This window comes from Microcebus murinus, chromosome X, assembly GCF_040939455.1.
Source record: "Microcebus murinus isolate Inina chromosome X, M.murinus_Inina_mat1.0, whole genome shotgun sequence".
Taxonomy (NCBI): Eukaryota; Metazoa; Chordata; class Mammalia; order Primates; family Cheirogaleidae; genus Microcebus; species Microcebus murinus.
Genome location: NC_134136.1, coordinates 45,643,270 through 45,665,172, shown reverse-complemented (window position 1 = coordinate 45,665,172; position 21,903 = coordinate 45,643,270). Strand labels below are relative to the sequence as shown.

The window sequence follows — 21,903 nt, the reverse complement described above, 5'->3', positions numbered from 1 at the left end:
TTTAAATGTATAAACATCATGAAATTTACCTATAAGCCTACCATGCTAACACATCAATTGTCTAAAAGCAATTTTAAAGGAAACAACATGATTATCAAAATCCAATTCTAAGATGATACAATGTACCATCAAGATCAAGGTAAAAAAAAAACATTGCTTTAACAATCCAGGAATCATGGTTACTTGTGGGGAGAGGAAGTAAAGGAGGGGGTGCCTACGAAAAGAAACTTTTTATTAAATCCCTTTCTGTACTGTTTGACTATTTTTGACTACCTCACACACACGTATAAATTTCAAGGGTTGCTATATGTGTTGAGTGTATACACTCTTATTTTGAAAAGTAGATAAGCTTTGTGGAACCACAGGAAGCCAACTTATAGACATTACACAGATCTAAAGCACCAATCTGGTTATCATGATTTAGAATAATGCAATTAAAGGGCTCTCTAGGAAATAAACATTTCCCAAATTGACAGAGTTGGAATAATTAAGAATGGAGCTGCTTTTAGTCAGAGCTCCAAGTAAAGCACTTCCTGTTTTGCAATAATTTCTGACTCAAGTTTGAGACACTATTTCCTTTTATTTACGTGTTGATGGCCACGAAACGGGAAATTTGTCATAGTTAGCTCTACTACCACCCTAAGGAGCTATTCTGCTGTATCATTTACCTGCTGCCAGTTGAGCATAAGGGCAACCGTGAGATACCCTTAAAACATAAGTATGCCCTTTGAGAAGTATCTAGCAAATCAACAATGACTAAACCATAGCAAAGACATGGAAACAAAATCACTTTATAGAGACAGAATAGCTGTTAGATCCAGTCAATACAGCACTCCTAGGCACTTTGGGAGGCCAAAGAGGGAGGATCACTTGAGCTCAGGAGTTCGAGACCAGCCTGAGTAAGATGGAGAAACTGTCTCTACAAAAAATAGAAAAATCAGCTGGGTGTTGTGTCACAATGCCTATAGTCCAAGCTACTCCAGAGGCTGAGGCAGGAGGATCATTTGAGCCTAGGAGCTTGAGGTTGCAGTGAGCTGTGATGATGCCACTGCACTCTAGCCCAGGGACCAGAATGAGACACTGTCTCTAACTAACTAAATAAATAAATAAATAAAGGGGTGAGTTGGTCAGCTCTGGAAGAATAGAAAAGGAAATATCTGCAAGCAAAATCCTGGCAGGGAGAAAAGAGAAGGTGATTTAGCTATCAATACATAGATATTGAGTATTTGTATCCCACCAGCAAAGCTATGCTTACCCTTAATGGGGCCTCAGGCTATTCTTAGCCAAATACATCTTCATAGCTAATACCTGATTCCTTGCCAAAAATCTACTCATCATCTGGCTTCACATTTGGCTCTGCCTCCAGGGATGGAATGCACCAGTTATGCTGACAGAAGTCTTCCTAGAATGCTTTACCATTATCCTTTTTACAAGAAGTAAGAAACTGGTCTTCGAGAGATGAATTAGGCTGAAGAAATGAGGTTTCTGAGCCTGTGAAGCTGAAGACCAGCCCCCAAGATCATGGTACTGGTGGCAGGAAAACTTCAAATTCAAACTTTACCAACCTCACAATGCTCAATTACCAACCTCCTCCTTTATATCTCTGGAGGAGCCACCCTGACCTTGATAATTCTTGTTCGGAAGCTACCTTTGCCCTTTTAGGACACTGAGGACAAATACATGGTCAAATGTCATAAATTAGAACCATGATGGAAAAATTTCGGTTTTCTTATTATATTGGATATTGTTCCAGTTAGAGCGCTGAGGAGTTTTGCTACACAAAGATTATCATAATGGAATTCTTAAGTTGAAAATATACTTTAGTATCTATCAAAATTATAGCTAAATAAGAGGAATAAGTTCCAGTGTTCTATACCACTCTCAGATGACTATAGTTAACAATAGATATTACATAGTTTCAAATAACTAGGAGTAGGATATTGAATGCTCTGAACACAAAGAAGTGATAAATGTTTGAGATGACAGATATGCTAATTACCCTGATCTGACTACTATACATTATATGTATTAAAACATCACTATGTACCCTGTGGAGATGAACGATTATTATTTGTTAGTTAAAAAAAATAAAATTATAAAAAATACTTTAGTATCTTAATCTGAACCTTATGTTTTGGGAATATAAATAATAAAATAATTTAGAAAAGAGACAGTAGGGGGAAAGATTTTTTTAAAAAAACAATTTTTAAAAATTTCTTTCAAAGTTTAAGGTAAATAATATTAAATTGGCATGAATAAAGTAGGAACCCTGATAATCAATGACTGCCGGGTCAAGCATACCTCTCTCTATCAGACAAGGAACTATAGCCTTCCCATCAGATCTTCATGTATATCTGATGGCTCCCAAGTGACTTCTGGCTTTGGTGACTCATTCCACTGGTAGCTGCTGTATGACATTGCACTCCACCCCTCAGGGAATCTGGCCACCTTTGAAAATCTATCAAAAACCAAGGCCAGAGTCCAGAACTGATCCCTCCCCTTCAGGACCAATGTTCACTTGGCTGGATCACACCTTTCCCAACTCTAAAATTCCTTTCTCAGAAGGAAACGGAGTCAGTGTCAGCCTCTCTAGATGCCTGGCCTTTTGATTCATTTGCCTAATGGGACTTGCCTATGTTCTGGTGATGAAAGATATCTAAAATCAGATGCCAGATCCTTCTACCTGCCAGACTGAGGAACTATTAGATATTGACAAAACAAGAGTGGAGGGCAGCTGTTTACACTAATCTTTTCTTTTAAAAAAATCATCTACAAATCCCCACCTCCCATCTTGATGAGCCCCCAATATGAACATTGAAAATGATTCCCAGAGTTTATCTCATTGAGCAACTTGGGACCTTTGGACGTTTGCATAAGCCCCCTAACTATCATAATGCCACTGCTGCAATATGCTTCAGGGATAAATATACCCAGTTATGCCTGATGATGCTAATGCTATATCCGATGAACAGAAAGAGAAGACAAAAATTACTCTTGCCACTCGTTTTCAGCCTCAGGATGGTAAATTTCAAATGGTCCACACAGGAAATCTCCCATCACTGACTGGAAGGAATAATCCACGTTTATCACAAACTGCAGGAATGAAAGCCATCAAAGTTGTCAAATGGCTAAAATAAATGAGTAGGCCTTAGGCAGAGGTTACCCTTTATGGTCTCCATCTAGTCACTTCAGGGGCAAAATGGAGGGAACAAGATTAAATGACAATATGAGGCTGAACCAGATAATATTGACAACATTCAATCACTTTGACCTATAAAAGTGGCAATTTCATATGGCTCAATATAATAACAGTAATAGTAAAAGCTAACAGTTATCTAGCACTAATGCTATGTCAGGCTATTACAACCTCATCTCCTTTAATGCACACACCATCCATATGAAATGGACACTATTATTACCCCACTAACCCTGCATTTTACAAAAAATAAAATGGAGACTCAGAGAGGTTAGTGACTTGTTCAAGGTCTCTCAGCTTGAAAGAGGAAGAGACAAATTTACAGATCCAATGCTAGATGATTCCACTCTCTCCTAAAGTTATTTTAACTCTAAATTTCTGCAAGTTCACTAAGGAATTAGTACCATTTCTGGGCTAGAATACCAGTATGGCTACCTGATTAATCCTTGACAGGCTAATAAAAGGGACCTAAAAGATGAACTCTCCTCAGAGTTTCAATTAGATACCAAGGTGACTACAGGGTTTACACCCAGGGGCACTTAAGGGTGTTTCCCTGAATTTCTCAAGACTGAACCACCAAAAATAGTCACCTAAAAATCCAAATGCCTAAGGCCCTTCTTTAAGAACAAGAGGACGACAACAGTATGTAAAGGAGGAGCAGGGTGCTCCAGTTTCACTGCTTAAAAGTATCATAGGCCAGGTGAGGTGGCTTATGCCGGTAATCCTAGCACTCTGTGAAGCCATGGCGGGATGATGGCTTGAGGACAGGAATTTGAGACCAGCCTGAGAAAGAGTGAGACCTTGTCTCTACAAAAAAAATAGAAACATTGGTCAGGCATGGTGGCGCATGCCTGGAGTCCCAGCTACTCAGGAGGCTGAGGCAGGAGGATCTAACTTGAGCCCAGGAGTTTCAGGTTGCAGTGAGCTATGACGCAGCCTGGGCAACAGAGGAAGATCCTGTCTCAAAAAAAAAAAAAAAATGCAAATACCTCTGACTAGCCTCAATTCTTTATCAAATAACACCTAAACCATAATTTAACATCGCAGCAGGACAGGGGAGAGGAAAGGCAGATTAACAAGTTTCCCTCCAGAGGAAGAACATGTTCCATCCTCACTATTAAACTTTCTTTTCTTTTTTTTTTTTTTTTTTTTTTTTTTTTGAGACAGAGTCTCGCTTGTTGCCCAGGCTAGAGTGAGTGCCGTGGCGTCAGCCTAGCTCACAGCAACCTCAAACTCCTGGGCTCAAGCAATCCTGCTGCCTCAGCCTCCCGAGTAGCTGGGACTACAGGCATGCGCCACCATGCCCGGCTAATTTTATATATATATTAGTTGGCCAATTAATTTCTTTCTATTTATAGTAGAGACGGGGTCTCACTCTTGCTCAGGCTGGTTTCGAACTCCTGACCTCGAGCAATCCGCCCGCCTCAGCCTCCCAGAGTGCTAGGATTACAGGCGTGAGCCACCACGCCCGGCTCTCACTATTAAACTTTCACATGCATTATTTTCTGTGTCCCAGCAAACCAGGGAAATGAATAGGGCCACACTTTACACACAAGGAAACTAAGGCTCAGAGAAGTTAAATTACTTTTCCCAGGTTACTAAGCCAGCTAAGAGTGACAGTTTCATACCAGCTACAACCTAGTTCTCCTGACTTTTCCTGCCACCAAAGCTGCTTGAACCTGATTTCACAATTCACTGATGCAAAGCACTATTACTAATAACTTTTCATTCTACCTCCTCAAAATCCTGGACAAATGCAATCCCAAACACCCCTCCACACATAAACATACACACTAAAGGAATATATAAGCCTAGTGCAGTGGCTCATGCCTGTAATCCTAGCACTCTGGGAGGCCAACGCGGGTGGATTGTTTGAGCTCAGGAGTTTAAGACCAGTCTGAGCAAGAGCGAGACCCCGTCTCTACTAAAAATAGAAAGAAATTAATTGGCCAACTAAAAATATATAGAAAAAGTTAGCCGGGCATGGTGGCTCATGCCTGTAATCCTAGCTACTCGGGAGGCTGAGGCAGGAGGATTGCTTGAGCCCAGGAGTTTGAGGTTGCTGTGAGCTAGGCTGATGCCATGGCACTCTAGCCAGGGCAACACAGTGAGATTCTGTCTCAAAAAAAAAAAAAAGAATATATAAAGTTATAAAACAGTTGAATGAGATTATCATAAATAACCTGAAATCGTCCAATCTTGATAGCAAAAATTCACATAAATCTGTCAACTACATCAGACTGGAAATGTTGAAAGTTTTCCTCATTTTTCCTCAGGCATTAGAAAACCCTCTACTCAAACCCACCTGCCACTGACATCTTATTTTTTCACTTTCTATATGGCTATTTACTTTTATACTACATTGTTTTTGTATATCTATCTGTATGTATGATTAGCAAGAGAGTGAATGTGAAAATTCCTGAAAAATTTAAAGTGTCATATAGATACAAGGCAATACAGACAGCTATAGGCAAGAATATAGGAACAAAAGTTAACAATAGCATAATTATTTATTGAGTGCCTAACAGATAAAAATATCTAGTATTTTCTATCCCAGCAATCTCAATTGCATTTAACTATCAAATAATCAACAAATATTTTAAGTGTTCAATTTTGCCAATAGTTGTTTCTACTGGCAACTTCAACTTCAATTGAAATCTAGACACAACCCAAAATAAAGTTCCCACTTTGACATAAGATCAGAACTTGGCTTATTCTTGACTCCAATTCAGTGTTCGCTTTATCTCATCAATGTAATATGTTCCATAAAACTTACCTTATCCTGTTTGTTGCCAAAATGACTAAAATACCATAGAGTACAATTTGGGCTGGCTCCTTCAGGAGGATTCCATGTCCATATTATTGTGCAGAGGTTTTCAACAGAGACACTCAAATTTGTCACAGGTGGCTGAGTTTCTGTTCAAATCAAGCACAAGAAATAAATTTATCAACACTACTCAGTATTTTTAATGATTCACTTAATCCATTCTCCCAAGTCCTAGAGGATGAGAATAATAACAGCTGAGTTAATATCTAACATTTACTGAGTGAGGCACTAAATATTCTACATATATTAATCTATTTAATCCTCACAACAACCTCTGTGATAGGGACTACTACTAGCCTCATGTTAAAGATGAGGCTACTGCGGCACAGGAAGGTTAAGTCACTTGTCCCACATCCCCATAGTAGATGGCAGAGCTGGGATTGCAACCTGAAAAGTGTGGCTCCAAGGGTCGCATTCTTAACTTTGCATTAGGGTTAAATTCTTTTTTTATTTAATAATAAAATCTAAAAACAACTCCCCCAAAATAAAAACAAACCATGCCAAATGTGCAGCTGTCAATCTTCTAGCCATCGAGATATTAAAGAATTCAATAATGTAATCAAGATTTAGCCTTAGGTTTAAGGAACTTTAATGCTTTAAAGAATTGTGCCTTGTCACTTGTTATCTGAGTAAATGGCAATCAGAACTTTATATAAATGTAACCAAGTGACTAAGAACACCAGAAAGTCTTTATCTACTGCCCTCTTAACCAAAATAGAATAAAAAAAAAAATTAAACACATGCAATAATGCAGAAGGGCCACATCTCTTGGATGTGGTTTACGAAGTTAAAAACTGATTTTTAAACCATATGTATAAGAAACACTTTTGAACTTTCGAACTGGGTTGTACAGGAAAGTATACTTCTGGATTTACTTTTTAAAGTACTTAATAACTAGAATTTACTTTTAAATCAAATTTGAGCGTATAAAAAAACTGATTACCAACCAAACAGGACTGATTCAGGTAAGGCAGAAAAATGGAGAGTACCTTGATTCGAGTCAGGTTTTATAAAAGAATTAATAGATGTAGAATACCTATTAGTCTTTCTATGTAAAAGCCATTATTATAACTATAGCAAAAATTTTAAGAGTCTCCAAATTAGGTATCTTTTTGTACTTAACTGTGCAGCTTTTGCTCAAGGAGCCTGTCTTTGTGCCAACCTCCTTATAAGTTTATTGATTTACAAATGATCACAACATCCTGTTAATAAAATGTCAATGTAAAATGACTTACTATTTTAAATAACTTTAAGTTATATACTGTGGCTCTTCTTCATGAGAAATATTGAACCAACAAGAAAAACAGATTCAGCCCAGCAAGACTGATGCTGGAAAGTTCTACTTACAAACCTTAATTGGCATAGCATTGCACTGCATTGCTTTGCCTAAAAGTATAATACAACTCAATTAAGAGTATACCTTCAGAAAATAGTTCATATCTTCACAAAGCCATAATAATAACTTAACAATTTAATGAGTAGGTTTCCTGTCATTATTTTGACAATATCATAAAATGGTTTTAGACCTCAAAGAGCTGATATCATTCAGAAGACCTTAAATTTTCCAAACCAATATTGAACATCACTTAAACTTTTATTGGCGCTAAACAGAACAGTATCTTGCAAATCCTCACAACCTATGGGCTCATTATAGGAAAGTTACCCTAAAGTTGCATCTTCAGTAACCTGATGCTGACTTGTCTGCTTAAAAGATTTCACTTTTCAAGAAAAAGAGATGATAAGGAGTGGCCAGGATGTGTATTTATCAAGAAAAATACAGTAAAGGCCTCACTGCTCAGTCCAAGATACCTAAAATGAGCAAAATGAAAAGACTGTAACTTATACTGGATGTCAGTTGACAGATTATCCACTAAAATATCTATTAGCTAACACCTTCAGTACTGCTGATATAGGTGCACTCAAAGCTTGTGTCTGCATGTAGGAAAGATTTTCTTTAAAGCAACATTGGTCCAAACATATGACAGTCAACATATTTTGCCATCTTCCTTTGGAGGGGCATACCAGCCATTTTTCTTATATATCTGTAGAATAGAATTGTACAATTGTTGAGCTCTTGCTTCATTATATTGATTCTTACTTGTTCCAAACTGTACTTTGGCTACATCTTTAACAAGGTGGCATCTATTTGCATGATGATGGATTCTATTGAGTGGGCACTGCTCCAGCCCTGTTTTGTGAGAAGTTCCATACATCATGCTCCTCTACCCAATGGGTACCCTCCTGAGAGAACAGCTAAAACCACTCAGACAAATGGGGGACCAAATGTAAAGTCATCCTTAAAAGAGAAGTTAAGCAAAATATATTCTATGCCTTCTTTTCTTTTAAGATCTGAAGATCACTGTGCAAAGGACTATCAGGGTCAACCCTTTGCAGTTTAACATGCCAGTCAAATAAACTGTCATTTATGAGTCCCACTGAATAAATCCCTGTTTTATAACTCTGTGATCTGTATATGTCCCTGAGCTCTTTCATAAGTCTGTCTGAAGTTTGCACTACCCAGACACTGCACCATTTAAATGGTCTTCCTAATTTTCTCTAATACTGCCAAATTTTATTTTTCAATTCCTTCATCCTCTTTTTCCCACTAATAGGCTCTTCTTCCTTCAACTCATAGTGATCTAAGTTTTCTGTATTTTCAGCCATCTCTTCCTTTTCCTCTTCTTCTGAAGTCACTTCTTCTGTTGTCCCATTGTGACCCGTGGGTAGTGGTTGATCTAGCATCTCAACATCCAGGTGCTTAAGCACATCATATAATCTACAGAGTTCACATATCAACCACTTCAATTGCTGATGAAGCAAACTCCTGTTCTTAGTATCTTCTAGATGTTCCAGAACTGATGTCAGATTTGGGTCATCGGAATCCACAGACCATATGGGTGAAGAATATGGATAGGGTTTCCGTGATGTTGCAGTGGAGTGTGAGCGGCAGCAGCTGCGAGTGCGGGCTTCCCAGCGACGACACCGGCAGAGGCACCAGGACCTGGCGACGACGCATCTCGTCCAGCTTCCAGCTGATGGTGCGGAATCGCTTGTGATTCTTGTGGAAGATAGACGCCAGGAACTTTTGCTCAGCCTTGAGCCCTGACACGGACCCTCATCTCCAGCGGGAGGGGAGCGGAAGGGGAGCCCAGCCCGGAGCTGAGGTCACAGCCCGCTGTACCAGGCTGGCCAGCCGGGATCACAGCTCTGGTGGCTCCGCCTCTCCCCGCAGCCTCCATCAGCATTGTGAGCGGCTGGAAAATGGCTAGGGGCACGCACGGAGGCCTTCACCGCTGCTCCCTGTGTAACCAACTCCACTCGAGTTATATTCTTAGATACTAGCATTTCCAAGTTGCTCTCCTCCAGGAATTTGGAGTTCCTTACATTTGGGATCCACACCTTAATACTGACAGTTCAATCTCAGCAGTTCTGTAAATTTTAAAATTTCATCTTTAATTGGGCTCAAACGTGATCTGGTAATTGTTCTTTTATAGTTTTTCCAAAGAAGTACTGACAAAGATTTAGCAGCCCTTATTCCCCTGAGGTCTGACACTAAGCAGCTGGAGATAGAGCTTTGACTAATCTGAAGAGGGAAGAGAAAGAGGAGAAACTGTGAAACATCATTTCAAACTTTCCTGAGAACTTCTCTTGAGACCAAGACTATCAAAATACTCCCCCAGAAAGTGGGTCTCAGGGCATACAAGAACCCTCTGTCCTATCTTTGCAATTTTTCTGTAAATCAAAAGTTATTCCAGAATGATGTTTATAAAAGTTATTTTAAAATAATCCCCCCAAATTTTCTAAAGTGGCAAACTGAATCATTAATAATGATTTAAGGACCATAGTTATAGTAATTTATCAAATTTAGAGTTAAATATTATACTCTAGCCGGGCACGGTGGCTCACGCCTGTAATCCTAGCTCTCTGGGAGGCCGAGGTGGGCGGATTGCTCGAGGTCGGGAGTTCGAAACCAGCCTGAGCAAGAGCGAGACCCCGTCTCTACTATAAATAGAAAGAAACTAATTGGCCAACTAATATATATAGAAAAAATTAGCCGGGCATGGTGGCTCATGCCTGTAGTCCCAGCTACTTGGGAGGCTGAGGCAGAAGGATTGCTTGAGCCCAGGAGTTTGAGGTTGCTGTGAGCTAGGCTGACGCCACGGCACTCACTCTAGCCTAGGCAACAAAGCGAGACTCTGTCTCAAAAAAAAAAAAAAATATTATACTCTAGGCTAACACTCTGGAGTACACTCAGCTTCTTACATAACCAGCAATACTTATCCTGTTACCTTCCTCTCTAAGCAAAAGCTTCCATTTGTCCCAAAACATTAATCCTACAGGCACTGTGTACTTGGGGTTTCCCTAACAGTTAATTTCATATGTAGCAGCTACTTGGTCAGCAGCCTACAAAGGCCCTTGACTCTCAATATTCATTCCTTCTCTCCTAACTCTACCATCAATAGCTTTTTTCAAGGATCAACTGTGGGAAGGAGCAGCCCAGAGCAGGACAAGGCTTCACAGAAGCAAGGAATTCCTATCACATGGCATTAAAACACAGCTAGTGCCAGGGAGCACCAATGGCTCAGGCAAAAAGAGCTATCATTAGGATTTTAACTGATTCTAGGGGTGTATAGCTAGTCCATTTTAGCCTTTCTACCGTTGTGCCACTAATATTTTTGAAGACAAATCATTTGTCAGGTAGAGAGCCTCTAATATTAATAAAAACTTTGTTCCTATTGGAGACTATAATCTACTTTAGGATTATTTGCCTTATTTTGCAATTTCCAGAAATACGTTGTGGCAAAAATTCAGGATACCTGGTTTAACACTTCCTGATGGTCTACCCACCTCCCTCCCTCCCACTCCCACACAAAAAGTAAAGTCCTGATAATAAAAAGATGACCTATTTATGGTTCACTTCAATTGCACTCCCATTTTCAAGGTAAGTTAAGACATTTTAAAATCTATTTTTTAACCTCAGTTTTGAAATAGAACAATAGCCTCCTCTACTTCCAATCTCTCAAATGTGATTAATTTTTTCCGATCTGTTTTGAAGTATCCTTTATTCAGATCTTCTAACTAGTTTGCATTTTAGGCTATTTGGGGCTATCTGCCATCCCTTCTTTATTTTTTTTATACTGGTTCCCTCCATATCTCTTGAGATTTTTCTACTTCTTATACTTTCAATTCATACACATGGATTCTGGAAAGATGGTAGAGTAGGAAGCACCAGGAATCTATCTCCCCACCTAGACAAGAATCGTATTGGCAAAATCTGTCTGATATAACTATTTTGGAACTCTGGAGTCTATTGAAGGTTTGCAATGTCAAAGGAAAGTGTTGGGTGGTAAACTGGAATTAATTTTGATCAATTTGGGTCAATTTCTAGAAACACAAAACCCACCAAAACTAAATCATGAAGAAACAGAAAATCTGAATAGACCCATAAGTAGTGAGACTGAATCAGTAATCCAAAATCTTCTGACAAAAAAAAAAATCTTCTGACAAAGAAAAGCCCTGGACCTCATGGCTTCACTGATAAATTCTGCTAAACATTTAAAAAAGAACTAATACCAGTCCTTCTCAAACTTCCTAACTCATTCTATCAGGCCAGCCTTACGTGATACCAAAGCCAGATAAAGATACTACAAGAAACTACAGACCTATATCCCTATGAACATCAATGTACAAATCCTCAACAAAATACTAGCAAAGTGAATTTAGGAGCATATCAAAAGGATTATACATCATAATCAGGTGGGATTTATTCCTCAACTACAAGGATGGTTTAACATACAAAAATTGATTAATGTATTAAACCACATTAACAGAATGAAGGGGGAAAAAAACTAATACATGATCATCTCAATGCAGAAAAAGCATTTGACAAAATTCAATATCCTTTCATGATAAAAACTAGAATGTCAGAAAACGACCTTAAAAGTTATATATGGAAAAACTCACAACAATCACACTTAATGGTGAAAGGCTGCAAGTTTTTCCTCTAAAATCAAGAAGACAAATATGCCTATTTTTGCCACTTCTATTCAACATAATACTGAAAGTTCTAGTCAGAACAATTAGACAAAAGAAAGAGATGAAAGGCATCCAGATGGAAAGATGTGGAATTATCTGTTTGCAGATAATATAATCTCTCTTTTTTTTATGATATAATCTTATATGTAGAAAACCCTAAAGATTCCACAAAAAAAGTTAGAGCCGGTACATGAATTTAGCCATGTAGCAGGAGACAAAGCCAACACACAAAAATCAGTTGCCTGTCTATACACTAGCAATGAATAGGAGGAAATTACAAAAACTGTTTCATTTACAGTAGCATCAATAAGAATAAAATACTTAAGAATTAACCAAGGAAGTAAAAAGTTTGTTCAATGAAAACTACCAAACATTCCTGAAAGAAATTAAATAAAACACAAATAAATGAAAATACATCCCATGTGCATGTATTAAAAGACTTAATATTATTAATATTAAGATGTCAATACCATCCAAAGTGATCTACAAATTCAATGCAACCTCTATCAAAATGCCAATGACTTTTTTTTGCAGAAATAGAAAAACCCATCCTAAAATTTATATAAATATCAAAGAATACTGAATAGCCAAAACAATCTTGAAAAGGAAGAATAAAGCTGTAATATTCATATTTCCTAATTTCAAAACTTAGTACAAAGCTGCAGTAATCAAGACAATGTGGTATCGGCATAAAGATAGATATATACACCAACAGAATAAAATAGCCCAAAAATAAATCATCACATATATAGTCAAGTGATTTTTGACAAAAGTGCCAAGACCACTTAATGGGAAAAGGAAAGTCTTTTCACCAAATGGTGCTGAGAAAACTGGACATCCACATGCAAAATAATGAAATTGGACCCTTATCTAAAATCAAGTACAAAAATTAACTCAAAATGGATCAAAGACCAAAATATAAGACTAAAACTAAAAAACTCTTAGAAGAAAACATGAAACAACAACTTCACAACATTGGATTCAACAATGATTTCTTCAACATGACACCAACAACAAAGGTAACAAAAGAAAAATTTGACAAATTGAACTTTATGAAAAATTTTAAAATTTGTGTATCAAAAGACAGTATCAACACAGTAGAAAGAAGACCCACAGAATGGAAAAAAATTGTAAATCATATATCTGATAAGGGATTAATAACCAGAATATAGAGAAAATACCTACAATTCAACAATCAAAAAAGAAACAACCTGATTCAAAAATGGGTAAAAGGCTTAAATAGACATTTCTCCAAAGAAGATACACAATTAATTGGCCAATAAGCACAGGAAAATGTTCAAAATCACTAATACTTAAGGAAATGGAAATCAAAATTGCAATAAGACACCACCTTGTACCCATTACGATGGCTACTATCAAAAAATAGAAAATAAGTGCTGGCGAGGAACTGGGGAAATTAGAACCTTTGTGCACAGTTGGTGGAAATACAAAATGGTACAGCCATTGTGAAAAACAGTATGGTGGTCCCTCAAGAAAAAAATAGAATTACTGTATAATCTAGTAATTCTGCTTCTGTGTATACACCCCAAAAAACTGAAAGCAGGGTCTCAAAGAGATATTTCTACACCCATGTTCAAAATAGCATTATTCACAATAGCTTAAACATGGAAGCAACCCGAGTGTTCATTGATGGATGAATGGATAAGCAAAACATGGTATATACATAAAAGGGAATATTATTCAGCCTTAAGAAAGAAAAAAAAAACCTATGACATGTTAAAACGTGGATGAACCTTGAGGGTATTATGCTAAATGAAATAAGCCACTCATATAAAAAGACAAATACTGCATTATTCTACTTATATAAGATACTTAGAGTTGTCAAAATCATGGAAATAGAAAGCAAAATGGTGGTTGCCAGGGGCTGGGGGAAGTGGGGCATGGGACTTATTGTTTAATGGCTACAGAATTTCACCTTTATAAGATGAAAAGTGTCAGAGAGATGGATGTTGTTGATGGTTGCACATTATGGATGTATTTTGTAACACTGAACTGTATGCTTAAAAATGGTTTAAAATGGGCTGGGCACAGTGGCTCACGCTTGTAATCCTAGCACTCTGGAAAGCCGAGGTGGGAGGATTGCTTGAGCTCAGGAGTTCAAGACCAGCCTGAGCAAGAGTGAGACCCTGTCTCTACTAAAAATAGAAAGCAATTATCCAAACAACTAAACATAGAAAAAATTAGCTGGGCATGGTGGCACGTGTGTGTAGTCCCAGCTACTCGGGAGGCTGAGGCAGGAGGATCGCCTGAGCCCAGGAGTTTGAGGTTGCTGTGAGCTAGGCTGACGCCACGGCACTCTAGGCCATGCAAGAGAGTTGAGACTCTGTCTCAAAAAATGATTTAAAATGGTAAATTTTGTTATGTGCATTCTACCACAATAAAAAAATTGAAAACATACACAATACTCTCTGAAATTTTAGATACAATCTCCAGATGTTTATATATGAATATATGTGAATTGTGTGTGTGGTTATGTATAATATACTCAGACATATACATAAATAAGTGATAATTACACTTCTTGTAAAGGTCTCTAATAGATTTTCATATATAACTACAGTATAAGAGCACAGACTCTGGAGCCAGACTGCCCAAGTTCATATCCTAGGTCTATTATTTACTAGCTGGCATGTTACTTAACCTCTCTATTCCTCACTTCTCTCATCTATAACATGAGGATAATAATAGTAACCTCTTAGAAAGGGTTATTTTGAGGATTAAATGAGTAAACAGAGGTAATGTGATTAGAACAGTGCCTGCATGGAACAAGTGCTACGTATATGCTTGCTTTCTTTTCTAAGAGTCGAAAATGTTCCAAATGGTTGCTTTGGTTTTCTGTGGAATTGAAGTGTGCCATGGCCCTTAAGACAGGACAAGTATCCCTTCTGCCTGATAAGCTTTACTTATGCATCTCATTTCAACCATTTCTTAGGGGTTGATCACTGACTTTAGAAAGGGGAATAGGAATGAGGAAGGGATCCAAGTATGTCCCTCATCTAAATTTCAAACCACAAGTAAGTCTGGACAGTCACCCAGCACTATACCCTATTGTAATCAAGAGTTAACACAATCAATACTCTTTTTTAATAATAAAGCATTTTGCTTAGCTTATTGTTTTTGTTCTCTCCTGTCCAATCAGAGGAGCTGGCAGAGGCATGCATGTTTCGGGAAAAGTGAAGGAAATCACAAGAATCATATATGAGTCATCTATCTCCTTCCCTTACATCCACTGAGGCATCAACTCCTGTCCATTTTTTCTTGCCACATCTTTCTTAATTACCCCAATCACACATATGTGCTCTGTTGGGCCCCATGGTGTGGGCAGATGACAGTAAGTCCTGGACGGGAGGAGCTCACAGCACATCTTTCTAGTGGAGACCTGAAACCTTAAATTCCTTTGTAGCTTCACATTCCAGTAGCTCCCCTACCCAGGCAAGCCTCCTTGCTGGCTTCCCCTCCAATGTCATTTCCCTCATGCTACACCCCACTCGGGGCCTTCAAGGCCAAACAAAGCTCTTCTGCCTGGATTGACTTTGCCAACACACCCTCCTGCCACGCCAGGCTCCTTACTGACCACATACAAGCACACTCACTCTCAGTTCCGGGTCTCTGCTTCTGCTGTTCAAACCCCACCAAGAATAACTTCTCCACCTACTCAAATCCCACCCATCCAGAAGGTTTACCTCTTCCATAAAACTACCAACCTTCACAATTTCCTCTCTTCTTAATGCCTATAGTACTTAGTGCTTGGACTACACAACCCTGCCATTCTAAAGCCTGTCTTCAATATATGATCATTCACTTCTTAACAAATGGCTTGCACACACTTTCATGGGTCCCAAGCAGTCCTGCCCTACTACCCTGGGAGGCATCCAGCTCCTCTGCCAGCCAAGGACTCCCCTCACTTCTTTCGAGAGAGGGGCTGAGTACAGTGGTTAAGGGAATGACCTCTGGAATTAGGCTGCCAGGACTGGAAACCTGGCTTTACCAGCTATGTGACTTTGGACAAGGGTCTTGGCCTCCCCGTGCATCAGCTTCCTCATGTACAAAACGGGAATATTAACAGCCCCTATAGCTTTGTTCGTTAATGAAGATTAAATGAAATAGTACAAGTAAAGCACTTAGAAAACTGCTGGGCATAGAGTTAACACTACATACATGCTAGTTGTTTTTATTAAGACATACCACAATGTGGGCTATTGAGCAGAACAGACTAAACTAAGCTAGTAACCTAATCATTTTAATAAACATTCAGAGGATTAAAGCTGGAGGAGCTGTTGGAACTTATGGACATCAACCTCCTCATTTCACAGATGTGCAAACTGCAATACAAAGGAGGGGAAATGACTAGCCCAGAGTCCCACAGCTGGTAAATGTCAAAACCACTAAAATTCAAGTCTCCTGACTGGAAACAGCTAATGTTTTTTCACCATACCTCAATGCAATTCTACCAATATTTCTAATGGGAAAAAAAAGGCTCTGTATTCTAAGTAACCAAGTTACCCACGAACCTTTGTGACAAAACTGATTAAGTTGGGGGTTGCCAGTATTGCCTAGAAGGCCAGCTGTTGTTTCAGGTGTGTGGGGGAGGAAGTTTGTAGGAGTGAGGGTGCTGGAGAGGCACTGTGAAAAATCAACAGACTAATGAGATGGGTGGCCTTAAACAAATCCCTTCCCTTCTCTGGATTGCAGTGTCCCCATATAATTATGAGATGTCCCCAACTGAAGGAGAGGCACTTTGGGGGCAAGGATTTTGTTGTCTATGCTAAGGTTCTAAGTCAATCTAGAGAGCCCAGCTCACTACTAAACAAGGCAGACACTTGAAATATAATTGACTGGCAAACTTCAAGCCTCCCCCATGTCTCTACTCAAATGCCACCTTTTGTGTAAGTTCTTCTCACTCCACCAATGGCAAACCCCTCCTTGCTTTTTATTTTTCTCCATAGTACTTAAGGCCTGGGGACATACCATATATTTTAATGTTTTTCCCCCTCTCTGACTCTGCTAATATCATATTAGCTCCAAAGCACTTGATCTATTTTGCCCACTGCTGCCTTCTCAGCCCCAGAACACTGCCGAGCACAGAGTGGACACTGAAAACATTTTGTTGACTGAATCGATAGAGGGCATCAAGGTTTCCTAATCAACATTTCAATATGGGTTTCAAAGCACAACACACTGGTAAAAATGCAATAAGCACATTGTAGGTGTTTGTGTCAATGTGTTGGAGCTTCCAATGTCACCCAAAATGTAGAGAAGGCCACTTGTGCCAGGATCTGTCGGTGAGAAAGTTATTAATCCTTAATTTTTCACAGCAACACTGTTGGGTTATCAATTAAAAGTTGCTGCACAGGGTGAGCGGTCTAGAGAAACTCTCAACTATCTTCTCAACTTTTCCATAAATCTACAATTATTTCCTGAAATATTCCAACTTTTCCTAAAATATAAGGTTTATGAAAGAGAGGGAGAGGGGCGAAAAAGCATTTTCCCGGATGCGGCTCCGAGTTTCCCAAAGGATTTCTTGGACGCCAGAGGAAATCTTGACCCTCACGTTCTTTTTCTACAGGGACTGGGATCTTTAAAGGTTCCTGTCAACTTTCACCCCTAAGAGCCACTCTTAGATAGTGAGGATCAGCGCGGCCCTGGGCAAGGAGCCCCGGCGCGTTCCCGGCTCTCCGGGATTTCGGTCCCCGTCTCTGCCGGCTGCCGTCCCTTCATCCCTTTTGGAGCTCACAGGCGACGTTGCGGGCGCTGACCCGCGGTCCCCGACACCGTGGGCATGTTTCGGTCCCACCCCCGGGCGCCAGCCTCCTTGGCTTTTCCCGACGGTGCAAGGGAAGTGAGACAGCCGGCCGTCGTGCTCCTGCTTCGCCGCCGCACCCGGGCTCTGGGAAAACCCCGCCGCTCCTGGGTCCCACCTCGAACCCGGCGCCAGCGCCTGGCCCCGGAGACCCGGCGCGGGAAGCCACAGTCGCCCAGCGCCGGGGGTCTTGCGGGCAGCCCCAGCGCCCACCCCCATGGCAGCCCTTGGGCCCCGCGGTGCCCTCCCGGGCCTCTTGGCCGCGACCCTCACCGTCCCTGGCCCTCTGGCCGCCGCCCCGGGCCCCGGGGGTCGCACTCACCCGTGGGCGCGGCAACCCCGCCGCTGCAGGCGCAAAGCAGCAGAGCCCACAGCCCGCAGAGCCCCGCTGGCCGCTCCATGCAGCCCCTTGCTCCGAGCCCGGCCGGGCTGGAGCCTTGGCAGTCTCCGCCTCCCGCGCTCCCTCTCCCACTTCCCGGCTCCGCCGCCCTGGAGGCTGGGGGCCGGCCAGACGGGAAGGGCCGCCCCGCCCACCGGCCTCAGGTAACCTGAGCCACCGAGCGCTGGGGAGAGCAGGGCGCCGGCGGCTCAGGCGGCTCCCAGAGCCCGACACCTGGCCCTCCCGCGGCGCCAGTCCGGTCTCCGACCGAACAGAACTTCCGCGACCACGTCGCCGGCCCTGCCCCGGCGCGTGCCCGGCCCCCGCCCTCCTCGCGGTGCAGCCAGCGCCCGCCCGCGTCGCCCCTGCCAGTGGACTTGCGGGGCCTCTAAGGTGCCAAGGGCTGTGCCCTGCTGGACACCAAGGCAGAGTCATCTACGGGATAGAGCCTTGGCCTGGGAGTCTGAAGACCTGGCTTCCAGTCCTTGGCCTCTGAGCCCTTGTTTCCTAAGCTCTGACTCCAGGGTTAGTAATACCAGCCCTATCTCACTGGGAGAACTTGGAAGACCAAACAGGGGACTTGGCGACACTGTGTTTTGTGAAAAGGACGTACGGTATGTTTGAAAGTTAGTAATACATAATGTTGAGTCAGATAAAAAAATAAGCAATATTCCAAATATGAGGAACAGCACCATACTATATGTACCTGTACTTGCATTTTTTAAAAGCACATGATCAGCTTTCTATTTATTTATTTTTCAGGGATATACATTCAGATAATGGCAGGCGAATGGGGAGAAAACCCCTTGAATACTTAAAATCGGGTGCCTATGAGGGTTGTTGAAGCTGGGGAAGGAGGAAAACGAGAACCTGTATGAGTTTCCTACTGCTGCTGTAACGAATTAACACAAATTTAGTGACTTAAAATTGCCCACATCCCTTGGCTTGTTGCTGCACCACTCAGACCCCTGCTTCCCTTGTCACATCATTCTCTGACTCTCTTGCCTCCCTTTTCCTTTATAAGGATCCTTGCGATTAGATTGGCCCTACCCAATAATCCACAATAATCTCTCCATCTCAAAATTCTCTTTTTTTTTTTTTTTGAGACAGAATCTTGCTCTGTTGCCCGGGCTAGAGTGCTGAGATGTCAGCCTAACTCACTGCAACCTCAAACTCCTGGGCTCAAGCGATCCTTCTGCCTCAGCCTCCCGAGTAGCTGGGACTACAGGCATGCACCACCAGACTGGCTAATTTTTTCTCTATATTTTTAGTTGTCCAGCTAATTTCTTTCTATTTGTAGTAGAGTAGCCTCTTGCTGAGGCTGGTATCGAACTTCTGACCTCAAGAAATCCTCCTGCCTCAGCATCCCAGAGTGCTAGGATTATAGGCATGAGCCACCATGCCGGGGCAAAACTCTTAATTTAATCACGTCTGCAAAGTCAGTTTTGCTGGGTAAGGTAACATATTCACAAATGTTGGGGATTAGGGTGTAGAAATTGTGGCGGTACATTATTCTATCACCCCTCCCGAAAAAGTGTCATGTCTGGATGGATGATGAGACTCCCTATCTGAGGTGTGTTTTGGTTGAATTAATCCAGTGTAGACACCTGAAAGCAGTTGCAAACAATATAGCAATAAAAATGCTGATAATATACCTAGTCTAGACCCCACCCATAGGGCATGAGGATGTTGAACCTATTTGAAATTAAGGCTCCACTCTTGGAATTAAGGTCCTCAAGTTCAAAAAATATTTATTAAATTTTTCCGGGAACTGTGGAAGACAGTCATTAAAAGCAGAGCCTGCCAATTAAGAGCTGCAATCAGTTTGAGGGGTTATCATTAAGAGCAATAACAAGGAATTGTGGGGATACAAAAAAGGTAACTTCTGGGAGAAAAATGGTAAGGGGGCTTCCAGGAGGAGGCCCTGCCTGTGCTGAATCTGATAGGGGGCGGGGGCGGGGGTGGGGGGGGTGGGGGGGGGACCTGCCGCCTTAAAGCAAAATGTAGCTTTCAAGGTCCTTGAGTGTGGCCTTTTGACTGAACCCAAATTTTACAGAACAAATCCTTTTATTAAAAAGGGTGAAGCAGAGAAAGATGAATTTTCTTGCCTCCTTTGGTACTTTCAAAAGAACAATCTTGAAATCAGAAGACTGCACGTTTTCCACCCCTTCTGGGCATGGTGGTCCACACCTGTAATCCCAGATACATGGGAGGCTGAGGTATGTAGAAGGAACCCTTGATCCCAGGAGTTCAAGACCAGCCTGGACAACATAGCAAGACCCCCATATCAAAAAAAGAATAAACCCTGCATATATTATTGAGCAGTATAACGCTTATGAAAACACTTTGTAAGCTAGCAAAGCCTGTAGAACTGAGAGATATTATTATTTTTAAATTCCCCCTTGAATAGGTCAGCCACTCTCTAATCCATGGCTTTCCCTCCTGCATCACCACACACATATACACTTGTTGACATTTGCTATAAACATTATACAATATGCTTATAATAATGCTTCCAAAATTATTATCTCATCTGCCTTTTAAGGAGTCTCCAGTTGGAACAGAAGCTTGTGGGGACTGGCTAAGTGCCATCATGGGCACTTCCTGGCACAGATTGAGCGAGCACTTAATAAAATGAACAGTAATGTCAGCAAATGATTAGAAAAATAAGGGTAGAAAAATAAGGCCGACTTGTTGTCAGCCTCCAGGAAAGGCCTTAAGAATTTGAGCATTGTGAGGAAAAAGACAAAGGGTGGTGTGGGGAGGAGAGATTTCCTTTTACCAAGATAGTTCTCAGGGCCTTTTCTGGAGACTAATGACAAGTGGCGACCCGAATTTTTCGAATCATTTGCTGACATTACTGTTCATTTTCTTAAGTGCTCGCACAATCTGTGCCAGGCAGTGCCCATGATGGTACTCAGCAGTCCCCAGGAGCTTCTGTTCCAACTGGACGCTCCTTAAAAGGCAGATGACACAATCATTTTGGAAACGTTATTATCTCCCCTTAAGACTATATATATAGTCAGTTCCCTTTCTTCGGGACCCTAAACATCAAGCAACAATTTTTTCAAAATTTTTGAAGGGGGTGGAGAGGGTTAAGAATGCTGTTATGTTTTTCAACATGAAACTTTTATTTGTAATCTCTGTGTAGTGTTATTCAAAGAGCATCTTGGGTTGAATCAGGCCACTGGTCTGCAGGAGGAATGAAGACAAATGGAAGGCTTTTCAAGAACTGCAATAGACAAGGAGCTCTCAGTTTGGCTTTTGTAAATCAAAATCATGATGAGTCAACATCAAGTTTAGCTTTAACTCTTAGAGCCCTGACGACTTGAGAGTGAGACTACCAGTGGTCTTTCTTTCACTTTGGCCTGGAATGGCTGGAGTTCTGGGCTGCCCTGTATACCTCAGCCACCCCAGCTAACTGTTTTCACCTTTACCCTTCTCAATGAGGCTTTTTCCTTTCTTATAAGTGGAGGCTGAAAAGAGCATAAACAGGAAAATATATGACAAGATAGAATGATATCTCCCTTTCCAAAGTCAGGTCTCCTTCCAACCAGTTCAGTGACACCGTCCTGAGTTCAATAAGGACACAGCCCTTGGCATATTCCAAGGACTTAGCTAAAAACGCTGCTCCCTTAAGCAAA

General features: G+C 41.0%; 1 protein-coding gene and 1 pseudogene across 1 annotated transcript in view; both read right to left on the bottom strand.

Moving 5' to 3' along the window:
* Positions 1-18,535, bottom strand: part of IL13RA1 (interleukin 13 receptor subunit alpha 1) — a 59,374-nt gene extending 40,839 nt beyond the window's left edge. The window contains exons 1-2 of the mRNA XM_012739461.3: positions 18,203-18,535; positions 5,973-6,112 (exon numbers count right to left, since the gene is read on the bottom strand). Of these exons, the coding sequence (XP_012594915.1) occupies positions 5,973-6,112; positions 18,203-18,281 (219 nt within the window). The 5' untranslated portion in view covers positions 18,282-18,535. The remainder of the gene's footprint in view (positions 1-5,972; positions 6,113-18,202) is intronic.
* On the bottom strand, positions 7,911-9,905 carry LOC105857266 (ubiquitin-conjugating enzyme E2 Q2 pseudogene; annotated as a pseudogene).
* Positions 18,536-21,903: the final 3,368 nt, after the last annotated feature.